Source organism: Aricia agestis, chromosome 9 (assembly GCF_905147365.1).
Source record: "Aricia agestis chromosome 9, ilAriAges1.1, whole genome shotgun sequence".
Lineage (NCBI taxonomy): Eukaryota > Metazoa > Arthropoda > Insecta > Lepidoptera > Lycaenidae > Aricia > Aricia agestis.
The window spans coordinates 12,120,881-12,142,596 of NC_056414.1; the positions used below are offsets into that span (position 1 = coordinate 12,120,881).

At 40.1% G+C, this 21,716-nt stretch overlaps 2 protein-coding genes across 8 annotated transcripts in view; one reads left to right on the plus strand and one right to left on the minus strand.

The window, feature by feature from the left end:
- The window catches only part of LOC121730129 (adenylyl cyclase-associated protein 1), a 45,212-nt gene extending 30,276 nt beyond the window's left edge, over positions 1-14,936 (plus strand). For all 5 annotated transcript variants that reach the window (XM_042119011.1, XM_042119006.1, XM_042119010.1 and 2 more), the window contains exons 6-9: positions 2,098-2,273; positions 6,450-6,656; positions 13,349-13,492; positions 14,604-14,936. In XM_042119011.1, coding sequence (XP_041974945.1) covers positions 2,098-2,273; positions 6,450-6,656; positions 13,349-13,492; positions 14,604-14,693 — 617 coding nt within the window. In that variant the 3' untranslated portion in view covers positions 14,694-14,936. The remainder of the gene's footprint in view (positions 1-2,097; positions 2,274-6,449; positions 6,657-13,348; positions 13,493-14,603) is intronic.
- A 1,342-nt stretch (positions 14,937-16,278) lies between these two features.
- Positions 16,279-21,716, minus strand: part of LOC121730124 (cell wall protein DAN4-like) — a 57,281-nt gene continuing 51,843 nt past the window's right edge. For 2 of the 3 annotated variants that reach the window (XM_042118998.1, XM_042119000.1), the window contains 8 exons: positions 21,400-21,606; positions 21,002-21,169; positions 20,642-20,777; positions 20,038-20,244; positions 19,095-19,256; positions 17,885-18,168; positions 17,434-17,603; positions 16,279-16,916 (listed from right to left, as the gene is read on the minus strand). In XM_042118998.1, the coding sequence (XP_041974932.1) occupies positions 16,548-16,916; positions 17,434-17,603; positions 17,885-18,168; positions 19,095-19,256; positions 20,038-20,244; positions 20,642-20,777; positions 21,002-21,169; positions 21,400-21,606 (1,703 nt within the window). In that variant the 3' untranslated portion in view covers positions 16,279-16,547. The remainder of the gene's footprint in view (positions 16,917-17,433; positions 17,604-17,884; positions 18,169-19,094; positions 19,257-20,037; positions 20,245-20,641; positions 20,778-21,001; positions 21,170-21,399; positions 21,607-21,716) is intronic. The other variant, XM_042118999.1, reaches the window with a different exon arrangement.

Sequence of the window (21,716 nt, forward strand, 5' to 3'; positions counted from 1 at the left end):
GAGTGACATTAAATATAATAAAAGGCTATGAAAAGTACCAATAATAGGGTCAAAATGGTTTATAATGAATGTGATTTGCATAGTGGCATATTATGCTTTCCGTTCTTAAAACAACGTCGACACGCCCAAACTTGTATCTATAAAGAGTCAGGCGTTCTCTGAGCACCTTTCGAACCATGGTATATATTGGTGCAAAATCTTACTTGTTAGTAGCAAATGCTTAGAATGCTGCTCACGAAACCGAAGTCACCACATGTTTCCATATAAATTTCGAGGAGTTCCCTCGATTACTTATGGATCCCTTCATCAGGTCACCACTTTTATGAATATGGTACCAAATTCGGATGATAACCTATACACTAAAAGAAAGAATTTGAAAATCGGTTCACAAACGGCGGAGTAATCGTTGAACATAAAAAAAACGAATATAACACCTCCTCCATTTTGGAAGTCGGTTAAAATTGTAGCATATTTGTTACTCTGATGTATAAGCTATATATTATTGTAAAGTTTCATTAAAATCCGTTCATTCGTTTTTGCGTGAAAGAGTAACAAACATCCATACATCCAAACATTCGCCTTTATAATATTAGTAGGATTGGAACATCGTACTTGCAGCTCTAACTAATTTGGACTTTAAAGTCGATCCTGCGCCTTATCTCTCGCCAGTTGTGTCAGTCGTCCGTCTCCGGTAAAGGAATAGAGAGTGCTCTTGTGTACTGCGCACACACTTGAGCACTATAAAATTACTCCTGCGTAACTGGATTGGTTTCAATAAAACCGGCCATCTTCACGAAACCGTTGTTAATATTAACTAATTTGGTTTATTTTATAATGGATTTAGTTTAAGAAACTTCTAGAAAGATTCTTCATGATTTTGACAGGAGCTACCTTTGTCATGCTTACCTTTATATGGTATACCCATTACCCATACTAGATGACGCCAGCAACTCCGTTGCGCCAAAATTCGTTTATCGCGCGGGAATCGTGCATTTTTCCGAGATAAAAAGTATCCCATGTCCATTCCCGCGACTCAAAGTATCACCATACCAAACTTCCGCAAAATCGGTTCAGCGGTTTGGGCGTGAAAAGGTGACAAACAAATGGACTTTCGCATTTATAAAATTAAGTACGATATTGACGAGCTTTGGTCTATAAAGCATACATAAACTTGGACGAGAAACTTAGTTTTTGAGGTTATGTTCAATAAAACAACCAAATTAGTGAACTTCTAATAGTCACTTATTTGCACCCTGGCAAACTAACTAAAGGTCTAATTGCACTCCCTGTATTTTTTATAGATATATTATATAACTACTGGCTTCAATTATTAGTCGACGGAGCCCCGCTACGCGGGGCTCCTATTTCTTCGTGGTTCACAAAAAAATAACCACGATGGCTAAGGCAGGAGCTTCGCTGCGCTACGCTCCCGCCTTAGCCATCTAACCTAACCCAACCAAGTCGTATTGGGCCAGCACGGAGTGATACATTGCTATAATTCATTACCTAAGAATTGTATACTGTTCTTATATTTAAGACACTGAAATACATTTTACAACAAATTACGCATAAAACAAAACGTAACTATAGTGAAAAAATAATATTAAAGACATGTTACAAAAAATAACGTTCCGTCACATGTAACTTCAAACACGTATTAAAAAAAAAACTATGCATCTCCTAGACAAAAATCAGGTGTCATTTGAAAGGGGTAACTAACCCCTATAAAATGCCACCGTTCTCATCCCTCTACCTATAATGCGTGATTCAAATGCCAACCCTTATCCGACTTCCAGAAAGGAGGAGGTGTCTCAATTCGAACGTATATTAATTAAGCTATTGCTTAGCTTTTATAGTGGGCTTTGAGCGCAGCGACCGAATCAAGAAATTCCGTAACGAAAACAAACCTAACACACCCCACTCCGACGGTCGTCGTCGGTGCGGCGGCGTTGCAAGACTTTGGCACGGTGTTTGCGTGCGACTAGGCGATTGCGAATTGTAATTGGATAAGTTGATAAAAATGTTATGCATTAACTTTACCGCGGCAGTCCCCGAGTGCCTATTTTTTTTTATATTCACGTGTATGACATCTTGCAGCTCTCCGCAAGGTGACGTCGGACATGCAGACGCACAAGAACCCGCAGCTGCGGCAGGGCCCCGCGCCGTTCAAAGCCCCGGCGTCGAATGCCCCGGCAAAGGCGCTGCCCACCCCCGGCGCGGGCAACCTGGACAAGCCCCCAGTCTTCGCTAGGGACGGCAAGAAGTGGCTCATAGTATGTATAACTTTTTTTACATAATGCTTTCAGATTGCGTTATTCGGCTGAGGTTTGTGAAACAGCTCAGAAGGTTTAGCATGGCCACCACAGATTACGGTAAAGTAGACAAAGTGATGGATTAATAATGGAAATCATTCAACTTGTCCGCAAAAGCTGTCATCGTTTCTATTCTTTCGCATTTTTACTGTGGCCATACTGAGCCTGCAGGTGCGGAATCTACTCATTAATAGAGTAAAAGGCAGGGGCAGCCAGACCTTCGCAATTTTATAAAAAGTGAAAGTTTTCTGTACATTGTGTACATTATTCTATGTTCATGTTCTAGGTAAGAACGACCACTGACTATAGAGCGTATAATATAACACATTACACGTATATATACGCGTGTCAAGAACTAACTAAACTAATATTAAAAAATATCATTGCATCGCTGAAGTATTTGTTAGAGTATTACATATTTTATCCGTCAATATCGGAATACCACAGCCACGAGTAATATCTAAGATTAAAATATTCGGATGCGACTCGTAATAAATATTTCTTATCGGTTTTGGCGTAGGTCGGAGTTTATGCCCCGGTAAATTCGAGTTTCATAGCATTGACACTGAAATATTATATTTATTTATAAGGTCGAAAGTCGTTACTCTGGCTCGGGTATCTCTCGGGATAAGAAAATGGGGAACGGAACAGAAATTTCCTGTGCCGACGTGGGAGAGGATTCCTTACAAATTTCCGCCTCTGCGTAGTATTATTGTTTTACAAGGTGACCAGCAAGAACGTGTTTACAGCGAGAATCCTTAATAAATATTTTGTTCATAAAATATTGTGCATTGTTTTATGAAAAAGGGAGCTAAAAATAAGTGAGATTGCTTGATCAAAAGCTTTCATTTTTTTCATTAATTTCTGTCGCCCGTGAACTCTTGAATCTATATATATCTGTACAAATATTCTAATTGTCAATTATGCCTGTCTTTCTATCTGTGTCTGTCTGTCTTTCTGTCTATTTTGCTGTTTAAATGCGCTAGAAGCTGATTTAATACGATAAGTAGTTTAATGCGTCTAAAAAGAATATCGAAAATAATTGAAATGCGCCATTTCTTACAAAAAATCAGTACGCTTAAAAATTATAAGTGTGTATTAACGAAAGTACAGAAGCATGAAATAGCACTTTGTCGCACTCCAGTAATTTTCATATTTTGCGTGGCGAAGCTTATAAAAGTTTGCCCAGCAACAAATATAAATACGGCCTTCATGATTAGGTATTATAATTCTGGTTTAAAAAACATTTACTTCTTTTATATGTAAAAGCCTCAGTAAAAACTTAAATTTTCTTATAATTCATAACATAATTCATAAGTTATTTTAAAACGTGCCACATAAGTTTTTGTATGGCGTGCTAGCCGCTAGGATTACTTTCGTGTAAGAAATAAACCCATGTTTGTTCACAAGGTCGTGAAAAAACGCAAAATAGTACACGCTAGATGAAAATCGATTTTAAGTGGTCATTATGTTCAGTTTAAAGTGTAGGAAAACTTACTTTTGTTTAAGTTTCTATGAGAAAGCTTTGTTCTACACATAATATAATTGCCTTGCATAGTCATTAGAAGAAAGCCTTCTAATTACCTATATTGATTTTTGTTCTTTTTTCATTGCATTCTACTAGCTACTATCTTTTGCAAAGTTGATTTAGCTACATTTGTCTATCGAGTGGCTTCTAGCGTATTACACAAAGACTCCTCTGTGTAAATATCAATAATAGAAGAACTATGATGTTTGCTACGACGCAAACTTGCATGGCTAAGTTTAAAGGACTTACTTATATTTTATCTTGATAAGAACAGCTAAAGTCCTTCATAAGTATTCTTATTTAGTTCTTGGAAGATAAGTGTATAATAATTAATTTGTAATTTAAAACGGATTGGCCGCTTCGTATCTTTCTGTCTGTGAAGCTTCTCTGTGTAAAATTTGTTTCAGTAATGTTGGCTACGACTTGATACGAACAACCTAAGTCTCTCAAGTAGGTAAGACGTTCTCGGAAGTTTATAACAATTTAAAACAAATTGGCCGGATCATAAGTGCGCACTTAGAAACCAATTTTCTAACTGCTGCTACGGAAGAAAAGAGATTACTGGGCCTCCGGGGAACTAATGTATTTCATTTTTACTCTAAAATATTCCAACTCTTGGAAATTACAGAAATTGCAGTAATTTATTCCAGAAGCAAATGGAAACTTATGGAAGACCTGTAAGATTAAGGCTAACACAGGCGTAATAAAACGGCAAGCTTTATTTGACCGAAATGGAAGGAACAGGCTTATAGAAAATTTGTAAGTCTAAAATATTATAACTTGTGGAAATTAAAGAAATTGAGGTACTTAATTTATTCCAGAAGCAAATGGAAACTTACGTAAGATCTTGTGGGCTTAGCACAGGCGTAATAAAACGGCAAGCTTTATTTGACCGAAAAAGGACGAACAGGCTATCGAAAATTTGAAAGTTTTGTGTAGACGGTTTGTCTGCTCAGGGACATTTGGCAAACTTACCAAAGTTATTGCCGATATCGATATTTCACTTACACTCGGTTCAATTCATTTTTACAATGATCCGTATATTATTAACATTCCGTTTCGAATCATTTTTTATCTGAATGTAAATGAGCTGTTTATAAGCTACTAGTGGTCCGTCCCGGCTCTGCCTGTGGTATACACATAGCCTATAGCTCAGGGACATCGTAGCTACACATTGGTGAAAGAATTTCTGAAATCTGTCCGGTAGTTCCTGGGATTATCGTGTTTAAACAAACAAACTCTTCAGCTTTATAATACGCCTCCGTGGTCTAGTGCTATAGAGCGCGGCTCTTGAATCGGAGGTCGTGGGTTCGATTCTCGCGTTGGAAAAATGTTATTTCCAAGTTTGGTTAGGACTATGCAGGCTGATCACCTGATTGACAAGTAAGATGATCCATGCGTCGAATGGGCATGTAAAAAGTCGGTCCTGCGCCTGATCTCCCGCCGGTCGTGTCGGTCTTCCGTCCCACTGGGTTATGAGAGTAAAGGAATAGAGTGCTCTTGTGTACTGCGCACACACTTGGGCACTATAAAATGACTCCTACGTAGCTGGCCTGGTTTCAATGAAACCGGCCACCGTCACCGAAACCGGTGCGGGAGCTATTATTATTATTATTAAGTACATTATAATACAAGCAATTCAAATGTAATGTAAGTTTTATACAGCGCAATAAAGCAACTCGCATTCGTTTTATCGACTTAACAGATTATAATAACGAATGGAATGGAGTATAAAGTAAGCCTAAATAAATCAACGGATTAAAGTAGAAAGCACAATTTATTTGATTAAAATATTGTGAGTAGACGATGATGAAGGGGTTTATGGCTGCGTAAGAAAGGGCATGTAAGAAATTAGAGCAATTTGCAGGCGGCAGGGGTTCGGGCGGGACTATTCTCAGGGGCTTAAATTTATTAGTAGCTGTTCGCTCCCAAGTCCCAGCATGGCGACATACAGATGTTTATCACGATCAATTACCTGTAACAAGTAATATCGGAGAAGTACTGCGTAATTTGGTTGGATTATGTCAAACTGCCGATGGATGACATCTAACATTGAATTGAATTACTCAACCAAATAACGGGAGTCCTTCATATGCGTAAGAATCAATTTCTCTGATGGTGCTTTTTGGATTCCATTCGCTAGTTTTTGTACGTGATCGGTGATGTAGTGTAGACGATATGCCGTCGCAAATAATGATGTAGTAAGAAATTCGAGTGCTCTCCGCAACACAGCTAAAGAGTACCACAAAAGCTTTTAAGGTTTGACTCGTATAAAATTTAAACCACTCAACGGTCTTTACTAAAGTGCAGTTGCAGAATGTTTCGTACGTTGGCTCATCTCTATTTTTCCCTTTTACTCGCACACGATTGTTATAGGTATTGCTATTATGCCTATAGCAGACCGTACGAGTGTGAACGTGTGTAACCGTAAAATAAAATTCTTTACATTGTTTGCCGTCACTAGGCCACAAAATTTGACTGTCGTAAAAATCTCTAAATATGTAATCTACAATACTAACTAATAGAGTACAAGTTTAGCAGTTCGCAAAACCTTTGTTTGCGCATGTTATAACTCTTCGTAATAATCTAACAACACCCTTACTTCGCAGGAATACCAGAAGGGCAACTCCAACCTGGTGGTGGAGAACGCGGACATGAACAACGTGGTGTACATGTTCCGGTGCCGCGACTCGGCGCTGACGGTGCGCGGCAAGATCAACGGAGTGGTGCTCGACTCGTGCACCAAGTGCGCTGTGGTCTTCGACAACCTCGTCTCCAGTGTTGAGTTCGTCAACTGCCAGTCTGTGCAGATGCAGGTGAGGACTGTAAAATATAGCTATAGGCCAGGAGTTTGCTTAAGTTAGAGTTGCCACTTCTCAGCGTAGGTGATATGTAGTTAGGTTTGCTACTTAACTATTTCCGCCTATTGTTTGAATAGGCGAAAATTAGTTAGGGTAGCTACTTCTCAGCATAGGCAAGAAAGTGGTTTGGTACTTCGCAGTAATATACGACGAGTACTTTAACTATAGAGTTGCCACTTCCTAAAGAAGTTTATAGAGCTGTTACTTGACAGCAATGCATAGCAACATGTCTTTTTTTCTTTTTCCCCCTTTGGATGCCGAAAAAAGTACAATTTATTTTGACCGGTTCTTCTACCGAGCGTATGTAAATTTTGCTCAAGAACAAAATTACCTCGGTGTATGAAAAGCTAATTTCATAATTTTGCTACCCATAATAAGGTAGAAGCACGTCGTCGTTGAATGTTTAATGCGGGCTCATTCAGAGCAGGCGAAGCTAGCTAGCTGGAAATCGTTTCGGTTTTGTGACAATCTCGTTTAAGATGCAGGTAAATTTTGCTTCAAATTTTCTGGTACATTTTTATCGAAGAAATTGTCATTCAGTTAATATCGAGTAAGAACATAATGAAGTAAGGGAATACTGGTCAAATATGATCTCTAGGTCAGCCTAAAAATAAATGAGATAACGATCGTGTAGAGGTGAGGGCTCCCACACAAAACGCGAATTCGCATCGCATTGCAAAAATCTGCAAGAAAACTCATACTTAAAATGACATTGTGATGCGCTGCGATGGGAATTCGCAGTTTTGTGTGGGAGCCCTATATCGAAGTAGATTGTGAATCCCTGTAGACAACTATGTAATTATGTTGGCAATCACGGACATCTATCATGGCCCAACATGAAGGATACCTTAGTTTTTTAAGGTCCAAACTTTAGAGCAAAAGAAAAGTATTTGTAGGTTGGACTATAATTCTTCCACTTTCTTTAGATACATACACAGATCTACAAGTAAACTGAACAATCTTTAATATCATCAAATTAATTATATTTAATCCAAAATATTAACATTTAGATCCAATTCTTGAATTTCAATTTCACTGCTAGTCTCCTCCGGGAGTACGGGTAGAGCTTGATCCCCCCAAGTGTAGTTGCGACGGTTGTCGAATATTTTTGTCGTGCAGTCCATCGCCATTGTTTCGCTTTCACGCGTCACATCCTGAAACAAAATATGATTGATGGAATAGGCACATAAAAATACCATACTGTATGTAGATATAACTCTCATATTTGAGAACGCTGTCCCCGGGGTGTACTGCAGGGGTCCGCCGGATCCAACAAATTTTGAAAGGGGTCTACGAAACATACAAGTTTGGCAACCTCTGCTCTATGCTATAGTTTGGTTTCTAGTTGGGTGAGTATGAGTTCTAGTTCCTGATAAAAATTTTCGACAGCTCCCATACATTTGTATAACGCATATTGATGATAACATCATATTCATAAGCTCCCTCTGTGTGAAAGCACGATAGGTACCTTTTAAGTTGATGACCCATCCTATCCAAATCAAAACTTTTACTGTCAGACGCCAATTCGTAACTACGAACTTGTATAAACTTTGAACCAATTTAATGCGAGAACTAACCTCGTTGGAATAGTTTCCATACGTGAGGCACTGGTTTTGAATATGAACGTCGTCTTGGGATTCATTTCTCTCTTCTACGTGTTCATTTCTTTCTTGGTCGTGTAGGAAGTTATCATCGATAGCTTCCTCCGTGGATATTCCTGAGTCGACGGAATACACTTTTTTCGTCACCGCTTTCAAAGAATTGTTCCATTCGTTGAATAAAATTTTTATGTTGTTTGTCTGTAAACATACTGTGATTTTACTAGAGTATTGTTAAATAATATAATATTTTACGATATCTGTTTCTTTCTTAGTAAAGTAATTTACATTGATGAGTTGGAGTTTAAAAGAATTTAGTCTGAAAACTTCCAAAGTTTCGAAAAGCAAGCCAAGTTCATTTGGCAAATCCACCAAGATTCATTCACAGGATTTGGAAAATTCACTCTTTATTCTAGGTAACTTTGCCGAAGTGGGCCGTATGCTTTTCTTCCTTGGCTATCCGCCATCTAAACAAGGAATTTCGGGCAAACCGTACCTATTCTCGCAAAGAAGTAGACTATCTACTTACCCGTTGTCTACTCTATATCTGTGGCAAATTATATAAAAATCGGTCCAGTAGTTCGTGAGATTATCACATTCAAGCAAACTCTTCATGACCTTTATAAATATTAGAAGGGATTTAAAAAAAAAAACAGTGTAATGTTATTGTAAGATATGTAAAGAACTGGCAAGCCTACCTTTTTGTTTAGATTGGCGTGTTTTGCCCGTTGCAGTCTCTTTTGTTTGTAATGATGTTGAAGATACGACATTTTGTAAACATTAGTCACCTTCACGAATTTAATGGTGTAACCCTTGCCGTCTTTACTGTCAAATGTGCTGTCCTTTAATGTACCAACTGTATCGGCTCTATCATAAAATTGGGCAAATGTGGTTTCGTCTACTGGTTCTTCTTTCTTATAGTTACAGTCTTTTATAAGTTCTTCTAATAGTTTTGATTCTGGAAAGTTTCAAGGTACAGATATATTTTAAAATATTAAACATATGTGTATGTCTATACATACAAACATGACATAGTTTGGCTTTTCCGTAGTTTGCTAAAACAGTTTTTTACAAAAGAACAATCTTCCTTACTTAAAAACATTTTATTCATACCGGCTTGTCAACCTTTATAAAAATAAAAATCCCACCTTCTTCAGAAGTCGTATTGAGGTGTAAATGTGTAATGTCGATGGGCAATTTCAGTTCGTGTAAGTCGCTCCTCGCTATGATCTGGCGCACTTGAGCTCGCACTCGATGGTACTGTTCCGTGGCTCTCCTCAAACTCTCCTCCCTATCTCTGAACTCCTGTTTGACCTCCTCCTCTTGACACAATATCAAGTCTAGCTTGAGCTGGACGTCTTTTATCTGAGCTTCCCACATTAGCGTCCGCTTTCGTGACTCCTTGTATAGGTTCCTTACGAAGTTCACCGTGTATAGGATCAGTGGGAGGTATTTTATCATGTAGGTGACCTGTAAATTAATCCAATGACTAATGACTATTATAGAAGCTGGGTGTCGGTCACCGGTAGCAGGCCATAGAATGTCAGCATTTATCGCTACGATGCCACCGTCAAGAAACCGCATTTATAAAAACTGACAGCAGAAAGTACCGGCCGATCCCCATGCAGTGGAAGGAGCTTTAAGGCCCTGTATTCCCAGAAACGGACGATTTTCAAGATTTAAAAGTGACAGGAGACATAAAAATATAGTAATTTAAATTCTGAAAAAAATATATGTGTTAGTTAAGGATCTAACACAGTGGAATTTATATTCCATTACACAATATCATGAACTTCACTCGATAGGAAAAATCGCAAAGTTACCTCTTCTTTTAACGAAATTGCCTTACTATGTCCAAGTTATTTGGAATTTTCAGATCATTTTTGTACTGAATTAAAGACAAAGAATGTATCTAGGGCGTTTCGTTTTTTTGACTCGATTTAATTGATTTATAAAATATCGGCGATCAAAAAACTATAAAATTGCAGGCGCAAAGTGTGTGACTGAAAGCGTACCAGCCGAGCCTTTGTGCCTGCAATTTTAAAGTTTTTTGATGGCCGTTATTTTATACACTTTTAAATCTTGAAAATTGTCCGTTTCTGGAAATACAGGGCCTTAAAAGTTACCGTTCACATTAATTCAATTTTCCTTGGCTTTAAGCCAAATTGTGCGTACTTCGGTGCTTACTATAGTTTAATAAACAGAGACTTACGGCCGTTCCCAATATTTGATCTATCTCTGGTTTTGCCCTACTAGAGATAGGAATAGCTCACATTAGACATAAATTATGTCAATTGTGAGCTATTCCTATCTCCAGAGATAGATCAAATATTGGGAACGGCCGTAAGTTAAAAATATTTTAACCGTAAACTGTAATTGAATTTGTAAAAGTATGTTTCTAAACATTGTTCAGTTAGTCACGTTATCTTTCATTTAGCACGTCGTTACCGTGACGATCCTTTACAACTGATGACCCAAACTACGTTCACGTAATCTCTCGAGGGTTGAAACCTTGAGGTTGATTTATTGATAACGTAGGATGAGGTAGAGCGTTCGTGGCCGGGTGGGTAGACCTTGGGTTTGCACTCGAGAGGGTGCAGGTTCGATCCCGGGTGGAGCTGTGTACCAATGAGAGATTTTCAGCTCTTAAGTACATAATACGAATGCTCGTACGGTGAAGGAAAACACCGTAAGGAAATCCACGCCTGGTTGGTCCCGGACGTTTTGAGCTATTCAATCCTTTGGACTAGGCCGACTTTGTTGCGTGAATGCCGTATGTGCTTGGGCAACCATACAGACATTTAAAAATCGTATCCCAGGCACTACAGTGTTTGAAGAAGTGTTCGCTCTGAAAATACTGTATAAACCAAAGGCCTGCAGGGTTAGGAAAAGTTACAAAATCAATATTGCTACCAGTATTAATGGACAATCAAGGTTGTTTGTGGAGAATAAATGCAGTATAAGGTCAGGTGATACTGTCCATTAATATGTAAAGCTCGTCGCTGTGTGTGGAGTAAATTGGTTTTGCCGTGATTCTATACTAAGTGACTAAAGAGTACGTTAGTGCACCACGTGACACGTACTGCTTATGTAACCCCATTTGTTGTTAGATATATTTCCTTGACGAGCGCTTCTCTATGTAGCTCACAAAGTCTGGCTTTTTACCGTATTATACAAATACAGCTACATGGATTAAAGTTTAAGCTTGGAGTATTTTTTTATTATCTTATAAATGGAAAGAACGTTTCATATCTAACTGTAAATCAAATTTTCAAGATTCTGAGAATAGTTCTCTGTCTTTCTATATACCGAGAAAACAGGGATAAGTATTGGCAGCACGACTGCTTTTCCTACTTGTAACGAGTGGTCAATTTAATTCATCAAACCCCATAAGCTCACCGGTAAACGAGACACAATAGAATATCTATTGTGTCTCGTTTTCCCACGATCGACGGGTTAAGACGGGTATCGTTCAGTCCGTTTCTCTATGCTACGGTGATGCCTATATTTTTTAATATAAATAAAAGTTTATACTCATAACATTATCTACATATAGATACGTACAAGATGGTAAACTGTAAGATTCACGTAGATCGTTCGTAAAGATGCTGGTACAAAGCTGCCAATTCGCTCAACAATTTCGTCATAATTTTTTCTCAAATTATATCCATGCCCGTTCGTCAAAACGTTCATAACGTCGCGTTCGACTGTTTTTATTACTATCGCATAAAATATAAACGTTCAAAGAATTTCTACAATAAAGAAAGCATAATAAAATAAACCACGAAATAAAATAGGTAATATTTACAGATGAGTTAGCAAAAGTTGTGACGTGTGTATGACAGATGAGATGAAGAAAGTAATCATAAAGTTCTTTTATGTTGTCTTTGATTATACCGTAGGACGCGAATCTCTGGAGTATGGAACTTAATGATAGTGTAGTTGAGACTATGAGACTTTGAAAAGTAACAAAAATGGAAAGAATAAGGGCTTTCGCCCACTGCGACTTTTAGAATCGCGCGACTTAAAAGCGCACGACTGCATCACTACTATTTACAACTCCATACAAAATACACAGCTAGCGACTGCATCGCAACTGTGTCGATGCAAATATGCGACAGTATCGCGACTGCATCGCTACAAAAAGTCGCAATGGGCGCACGGCCTAAAAGTAGACTAATACCAATATCGTGAATCAAACATGATTTGATAAATTTTCGAAATACAAATTAGGCAGTGACTTTGTTCCTTCTATGTCGGGTTTCTGTCCGAATATCGCGGCAGTCTGCGGCCGATATCGTTTGAGATGCGTCTGTCATCCTTCGCTGAGCCGAAATCTTCGCTCTATCCACAGCAAAGACCTTTAAACCTAATCCACAGACACGTTTTATGGCGAGTGTGTACATCACCTTATGTTTTACAAAAATTGCACGTAGTAAAAATGCTGAAAAGAGTAACGAGCCTCAAAAAATTAAAACTCATTACAGTTTTTCACTCACCAATTTTCCTCGCTAGTAGAATTTCAGCACTTTTGTCTATCTCATTAGTTTCAGATTTACCTTTTGCTTACGAGGTACGGTACCAGTTTTAAAAGTTAATTTGAACGAATATAACTTGATTACACAAGCATTTGTAGCCTACGTCCCGCGCCAATTACGTAACTATTGACGAATCATTAATTTAAATCGTATCAGGACTGACGAAACAATTATCCACTCTTTTGACTTCTCAGTCCCGTTTGAATTTATTTGGGCTGATAGGAAGATCGCGGACCTGCTTTATTTAATAAGATAAGATAAGATAAATTTTTATTGTTCAATTCTGTTACAATAGTTTGGCTATGTCAAGCTATAACCCGAACAATTTATGAAGGTTCTACCATCTGCCTGTGAATAAATTTCTCTAATAGCATCTGGTGGTATCTGCTGGTTTCACCTATAAGTAAATAAATTTCCTCACAGTATCTAGTTATTCTAGTGGTATACCCCGTATACCCAATACATATTTATGTTCTATGTCCTCCAGTCTTAACGTATCGTTTGTTGTCAGGTGTTGGGCAAGGTGCCAACGATCTCTATCGACAAGACGGACGGGTGCCAGATCTACCTGTCGCCGGAGTCGCTGGACGTGGAGATCGTCAGCTCCAAGTCCTCCGAGATGAACGTCCTCCTGCCCAAGAGTAATGGAGACTATGTGAGTATAGCTCGATTGGGCTAGTAGCCTATTTATAAAGTGGTGTTAGGTATCATGTAGAGCAGTTATACTCGACCTGTAGCGGCAACACCAAGATCAAAACATATTTGTGGCCAGTGTAAAAAAAGGTTGAGAACCACTGATAGTCTACATGATGACTACCACCACATACAAAATAATATTTTCTGAACATCTAAAACAGTCTGTATTATATTCATTCTGAATAAAAATATTTTAACTTTGACGTTGTGGTATGGATCTATGGAGATAATATCCTGTTTTTCCCTGAACTGCCTTCCAATTACCTAACTTTTATAAACCTAAACATCATGGATTATGGTCATTACTTTGACGTTTGAACTTTTTAAACCACGATTAAAAACTTATATCGCTGGACTACAGTCTTTTTTTTATTATTGAAATGAATACGATCTTGGCACAGACTTTTTGTCTGTGTGTACGAATTTGCAGACGATTACTGGGGTATTAACAATGTCGTTTGACTCGCATTGGAAAAAATAACGCCTCCGTGGTCTAGTGGTTAGAGCGTCGCTCTCGACTCCGGAGGTCGTGGGTTCGAATCCCGCGTTGGAAACATGTTATTTCCAAGTTTGGTTAGGACAATGCAGGCTGATCACCTGATTGTCTGACAAGTAAGATGATCCATGCGTCGGATGGGCATGTAAAAAGTCGGTCCTGCGCCTGATCTCTCGCCAGTCGTGTCGGTCTTCCGTCCCACTGGGTTATGAGAGTAAAGGAATAGAGAGTGCTCTTGTGTACTGCGCACACACTTGGGCACTATAAAATTACTCCTGCGTACCTGGTCTGGTTTCAATGAAACCAGCCACCGTCACCGAAACCGGTGTGGGGAGTATTATTATTGGAAAAAATGTAGTATGTATGTTTAAGTGAACTCTTTGTCGCCAGTCAACTTAGGCAAACAACCGCTCATTTTGTTTTCGAATCTGAGTCGAACTAGAATTCCAGTTCCAACAGCTATGTGATAAGCGATTGCTCTCGCAAGATAATCTCCTGCCGATCCCAAAGAGCTCTATTCCTTCTTTGACTTTTGTCCTGTATCAAGTTATCAATAATCATGTTTGTGTTTCAGACGGAGATGCCGATCCCGGAGCAATTCAAGACTGTCGTGAACAAGCCGCCCACCGGCCTCACCACCTCGCCAGTAGAGAACAAGGGCTAGACAACCAGCGGGGCCAACCATACCCCGGAACTACTCGTTCACATCTAAATGTAGACAAATCTTAGGATAGTGAGCCCAACTAAGAGCAAAAAAGGTATCATAGTAAAAGCTTATTTTAATATAATTGATGGCATTCACATATATAAATGTCAACACAACATAGAATAGCCATACTGCTACTAAGCGCAAGAAAAGTATCACAGTTAAAATAATTAATCTCAAGATAATTAAAGATATGTCCAAATGAAGACCATTATATTCTTAGTGAATTTTTCATATAGGGAATATTGTGTTTTTTTTTAATGTTTTAAACAGTTCTTTAAATCCGAACGTTCACAATATCCAATGTTACAAAGATCACCTTTACTTATTTGAGATATCGCCCTTGCGCTTCCTCGGATATTATAATGCTACCAATTTTAATGATACCAAGAAAGCAATAGGATATTTTGTTAACATTTAGATGAGAATGAGTCGAAACGGAACTAGTTCAATACCACTTCGGCCCACTACCGCGATTCCTTGCTCATTCGCTCGTTAGATAGTAAGATATGACATAGTATTCAAGTATTTACTGGCCTTTATGTATAATGTTCCTTACACTTTATATTTGTTTTGACATATACTGGACGTAACAGTACCGCGCGGTACGGGAGTCAGGCTTAGATGTAAGGCGTGTGATTGTCTCGAAATTTTCACGAGCCCGATGTGTTCGATGTGGCTGCGCAGCTGAGATTTAGCCAAGTTGTCATCGCGATTCGCGAAGCTCGATATCTAAGAAGTTTGACATGAACATCCATAGAACAACTTCCTTCTGTAAGCAATGACAGCTTGTGTAGAGGCTCTGTTTAGAATACTCTTTTAAATACCGAACACCAATTTATAACACTTTTCTATTTTAGCATTTTACAGACAGTTTTTTTACACAAAAACTTTTACGACTTCGTCTAGAAATATTTATAAATCTTTAAAATATAGTATGGATGTTTTTCTCTAACCGCTAGCGCAATCATGTCGTCAGTGTTCGGGCTCGAATTGTTTTCAATATTGGCTATCTGTAATTATAGAGTGATTATAACCCCGGTCGTGAACCACTCTAGTGATTCTCTCGTTAATTTTAAGTTAATTTTTAATTATATTGTAATTTCTCAGAATTTTATATTAGGACATTCTACATTATTGATTTTGTATTGATTCGAGTATTAATATGATAGCTAATGTGTATTTTACGTTTCGATTAATAATTTTATTGCGATTTCAATGTGGAGATTTGTAATTATTTATTACTTCTTATTTTGATAACAGTTTTTTAATTTATTTCTCGAGATAATAAATCATTTTTAAAATATTAGCGCGTTTAATTTATACTTTTACTAGGTAACACGTGGTCGCCTGTGCTTGCTGTGTGGCCTTTTTTTAAATTTCTTGAATAAAGAAGTGAAGAACGGTTACTAGGATGCTCGATATGATATAGCTTTCAGGAATTCGCATTTTTTCGTTGCGAGCGACAAAATGCTCATAGCAAAACACAGTCCAGCATTCTAGGGTTAATTTTCTACAAACAGGTGATAAAAGAAACAAAAAATTATGTAGAATGTTTTTATTCATGGCCTACATCGTCCATTCGAAGAGTCGTTTCAAACGAAAAAGGTATTCCATGTTTTAATAAATAGTTTAACGCACTGATAATACAAATCGGGCTTAGAAAATAATTAAAGCTATATTTACAGGCCCAAGACATATGGCAAAGTTGTTTCTGCGAGAAAAAAAACGATTTGCTAGTCGAGTACTAAACTTAACCTACTTACAATGTATCAGTCAGAATTTCGTATTTAAATATAGTCGCTAGTGAACCTAATCGGGGTTTAGTTTGGTGGAGTTGATGGAGTTTTTGGAGCAGTTCCACTCGTCGCTTCCGTCGGCGCACTCTATGAAGCCGTTGCATCGGCTCGACGAGGGGAGGCACTCGCCTAGCGGGCACCTGAAGCCTCGACAGGTGTCGAAGCTGTTGAATCGTCTGTTCTCCGCGACTTCGAGGTCGTCGTAGAATCCCTCGTCGGATTCGTCGTACGTCGTCGTGTTTCTGGCGGGCGTGTGGGAGGCGAGCACGCTGTCGATCCACTCGATGTAGTTGGACACCTTCGTGTAGACGCCGGGCCGGTTGGCGCGCGCGCAGCCGTACCCGTTGCTCGTCACGCCGTAGATGTACCATCTGTCGTCCTCCTGAAAAAGATAAGTAGCTGTAAATGGTCTGTATTAAAATGTGCACTAGGTATAAGGTAATCCAAAATGCCATGTCACGAATCGTAGTGAAACGAAGTGCGTGTCCAACTGTTTACTCGCCTTGCCTACTACTTGTAAAACGTCCAGAAATAGGAGATATTATGAACTCTACATTTTCCTGCACGACTTATTTAGCCTACAGCGAGTTTCTCATGTTAGAAATAATAGTCATGAATAAGACTATTGGTATATGGACGGACAATTACTTATACATATGACACAAGCTGACGTTTCGCAAGCCTTAGGGCCTGTTTCACTACTCCCTGATAACTGCCGGATTGGCTATCCACAACTTATCTGAGAGATTCTCCATACTCTATCTGTCAAGTTGTGGATAGACTATCCGGCACCTTTCAGGAAGTGGTGAAACCTTAGATGATAATATTGCTGACAAATTATAACTGATAACTTCGAGTATTATCATAGCTTCTCTGTCCAATGAATCTCTGGTTCATACCTGGCACATGAGCGGTCCCCCGGAGTCACCTAAACAGGCGTCCCGGCCGCCGCGCTCGTAGCCCGCACAGAACATGTCGTCCGTGACGCGGTACAGCGGCAGCAGCCGCGTGCGACGACGGCACTCCTCCGTAGAGATCACGGGCAGCTCCACCTCTTGTAGCGTGTCCGCTGGAAGAGTGTCTTAGAGTCAAAGATCAAGCAGAATGAAGATATTGAAGATCCAAAGATTTAAATGGCAACCAAGTACCTACTAAGTAGAAGGCATTACATGAAAGCAAAAAGTAACTATAAACATGCTCTAGTGTTTGTTTCTACAAAATTACCTCAAGCGTTGATATCATCTTACATTCTCGCCTCGAGTCTGCACGAGAGTGTAAATCTGGTAAGAAGATTTTTTAATTTCGAAGGCATTTTGATCTAACACTAGTGAGATGGACCAAATCACTTACGGAAGACTCTCTCATGCTCGTACAGCTGTCCCCAGCCAACGACGGTGCAGTGCTTCCCCGCGGGGGGCGGCAGGCGGGCCGGCGGCAGGCAGGCGGGTCGCAGCCGCGCGTGTAACGCCACAGGGTCTATACGCAGCAGCGCGATGTCGTTGCGGAAGCCGTGCGCGGCGTATCGCGGGTGCAACACGATCTGTCGCACGCGCGTCACTCGCTCCCACGGCCCGCGCGGCCACGCCCCTCGCCTTAACGCTCCTAGACGAGCCACCCAGTGCGCTTCGGTAGCTCTGAAATTGTTAGCAAATTAATGTTATCATGGGGTCTAGCTGTTGTTAAAAGAGATACTTATTATCGGTCAGTTTATCTTGTGATCGAGTTATTATTATTATATATATATATTACAAAATTTACAAGACACTTGTAAATTTTGTACTTCGTTTATATAAAGTTAAAGTTCTAAACAGAGCCAAAGTTCACAAAACAGGAAATAACGCCAAGTTGTTGAGTGTATTAATAAATCTAACTGAACATATTGATGGCGTAGTAATGAAGTAAATGAATCCCTAATTGCTCGCGTTAATTGCTGTCGTTTGTCACTCGCAAACAATAGCGAACACCAATTATTTCAGTGAGAATCAAAATTAACGCTGTTGCTTGTATAAATATGAGGTATCCTGGAAAACCTACTTAAACTGAAAATGCCATCTGTAGGTATAGCTGATTACTCGGTTGTTAGCGTTCGGTAACAAGCGAGTAATCAGCTATACCTATTATAGTAGTCGGTAGTCGGGTTGTTGGCCCAGCCGACTGATTTAACATCTGAGGATTAGTTTGAGAGATCTTATCTGGTGGTAGTTATTTCCCTTTGGGACGACAAAGATGTTGCTTTCCCGAATCAAATTATGAGAGTCCGTCTGACGGACTCTCATAATTTGATTCTTCGCCACTGACCTCCGTCATACATTTATTCCACAGGCCACAGCCTAATGTTTATTCTAAGTTTGTACCTACTATCAGATAAGTTGATTCACAGACATAGATGGCGGTCCTACATAGTTTGGTCGAGCCATGTCAAACCCAGCCGACACGATCACGACTTACATCCGACTAACTGACGTAGATCCGTCATCTGCATATGAATCAATTTTATCGATGGTACATACATCGTAATGCTTACGACAATGTTTGTGCTTACTGGAGGTAATATACTCACTGGTAGTAACAATGGCTGGCGGAGAGCAGCCACTGGTCGGCGACGAGTGTGGCGCCGCACTGGAAGTCGCCGTCGCGGTACAGCGCTGCCTGCCACGGCCACGCGCCCGCCGCCGCGCCGCCGCCGCCCACCACCCTGCCCCACCGCGAGTGAGTTACACGCCTGATCAACACAATCCTCACTACCGCTGTCTAGGGTTGCCCGGTAGCCGAATCAAAGCTCTACAAAAGCCTGACTCCCTGATAATCTTGGCCGGACAGGCTTTCATAAAGCTCTATCCGGACTCCTGGCAAGTGGCAACCCTAGGTACGTCCAGATTAGACGTGACTCGAGGAATCTTCCCGACACCCTGTGTCCGTCAAGTTATAGTCACGTTACGCTTACTTAGCGTGCCCTACAGCTGCTGCCTTGAAACAGCGACGCACTGGGAGAGCCATGCTTCGGCACGAATGGGCCGGCTCGACCGGAGAAATACCACGTTCTCACAGAAAACCGGCTTGCGCTGTGTTTCGCCGAGTGAGTGAGTTTACCGGAGGCCCAATCCCCTACCCTATTCCCTTTCCTACCCTCCCCTATTCCCTTCCCTTCCCATCCCTACCCTCCCCTATTACCCTATTCCCTCTTCAAAGGCCGGCAACGCACCTGCAGCTCTTCTGATGCTGCGAGTGTCCATGGGCGACGGAAGTTGCTTTCCATCAGGTGACCCGTTTGCTCGTTTGCCCCCTTATTTCATAAAAAAAAAAAAACTCAAGCGCGTACATAATCATTACTTGACAGATACCTATTATGTTCTACGGTTGTCACCGAGCGTAGATAACAGTGAACCGATTTGTCGCCCTAGATATTTTAATAGGAGAAATCAGAATTTGCTGGATTTTTGAGACAGTGTTTAATCACTTACGGCTTTCTGAATAATATCAAAACTCTAGTAAAAGGCCAATACCTGGGTTGTTGCACATCGGCGTGCGGTCGAATGCCACAGCTGAGGTCCTTGCACCTGATCCGCAGCGCGCGGTGCCTGGCGCAGGTGGACCGCTTGAACGTGAGCCGCGTGTCCGCCGCGCGCGCGTTCTTGTTGTGCCACACCTCCCAGTAGCCCACCGAGCTCACCTTCCTACCTTCCCTCGCTTCTCGCACCCACGGTGAGTCCCTGAAATTTTTACATAGTATTGTAGGATGAAGAATTACTTGTGTGGGAATAATCGTGGAGGCCGCAAAGGAAGATCTTCCGACCGAGCGAGGTGGTATGCTCGGTCAGGCCGAAGCCTACATTTCAGCTGTCGTATATTATATACTTACAGACGCACTTAGAAAACTTCGATAGCGCTATGCAGGAATGTTAGGCTAATAATTATTGTGGGTACTTGTGTAGGATTTATGATTTCATCTGGTGGTTAAGAGCTAAACTCTAGACAAGGTTGGAGGTCGTGGAATTGATTCCAGCTTTGGGATATCAAAAATGTCGCGTGCTGAAGAGTTACTTCTTTCGGGAGGTATTTTAAAGAATGTTTTATCGGGAAAGGTAAATTTTTCTTGATTATACTTACTGGTACGTCATAGCTCTACATATCGCTCTACCCAAGTCCGGCAGTTTCAGAGAGCTGTGCGCTTGAGCCACGACATCCTCGAAGCTTTCGACACACAGTCTTCCCCAAACACCACGCTTGCGAACCATCACAAAACCTTAAAAAAGTGAATGCTTATTTTATGATTGTATATTTTTATTTTGTACTTCCAAATATATTCCAACAAACTACTCCAAGTAAGAGTAACAAGAATAAAGCTTGATTGTATTGCAAATAAACAAGCTGGTATATAATAAATACTTAGATAATTTTAATAACGTTTAAACAAACATCGCGGACGTTTTATGAATGGAGGAATTTAACAAGGTTATTTAAACTTGCCTTCTTCATGATAAGGTATCACTTCATTGCTTTCTATTTCATCGCCCAAAGCCACACAACTCTTCTCATCGTCGCCGAGAGGACAATCTGGCGTGCCGTCACAGACGTTGGTCATGTTGACGCACTGACGAGCGTTTGCGCACACAAATTGCCCTTCTTTGCACCAATCTTAAAAAAGCAAGAAGATTTCCAATTAATTAAAATTAATAAAATCACTGTTGGCAATTTTTCAACCAAGCAATCCAAATAGTAGCTGTAGCACCACAGCTACCTACTGTAAAATTCGTTCCAAAATGTACGGTAGCTATGGTACCACATCTCTTATGAGTGGCCTTCGGAATAGCCTAAAACTATAATATCTCGCTTTTAACTAGCAAAGATCTCTTCCTTATACCTACCGCATTTATTCTCATCCGAGTAATCCCAGCAATCAACGAAGCCGTCACAAATCTTGGCTTGCGAAAATTCAGCTCTCAGGTAATCGGCACAGTTACACAAGCGCTCGTCTTCACCTTCCGGGCAGTCAATGAGCCGATTGCAGCGAGAAGTAATCGGAATACACGCTCCATTAGAACAGACAAATGATGTTGCGTTGTTACATTCCTCTGAAATTGATCAAATATAAAAAAACCCAAACCTAAGGGATAGTTAGGGAAATGTAGTATCTGTGATGACTGATGACGTTTCTAAAATAAAGCTGTTGCTTAACTAAAAG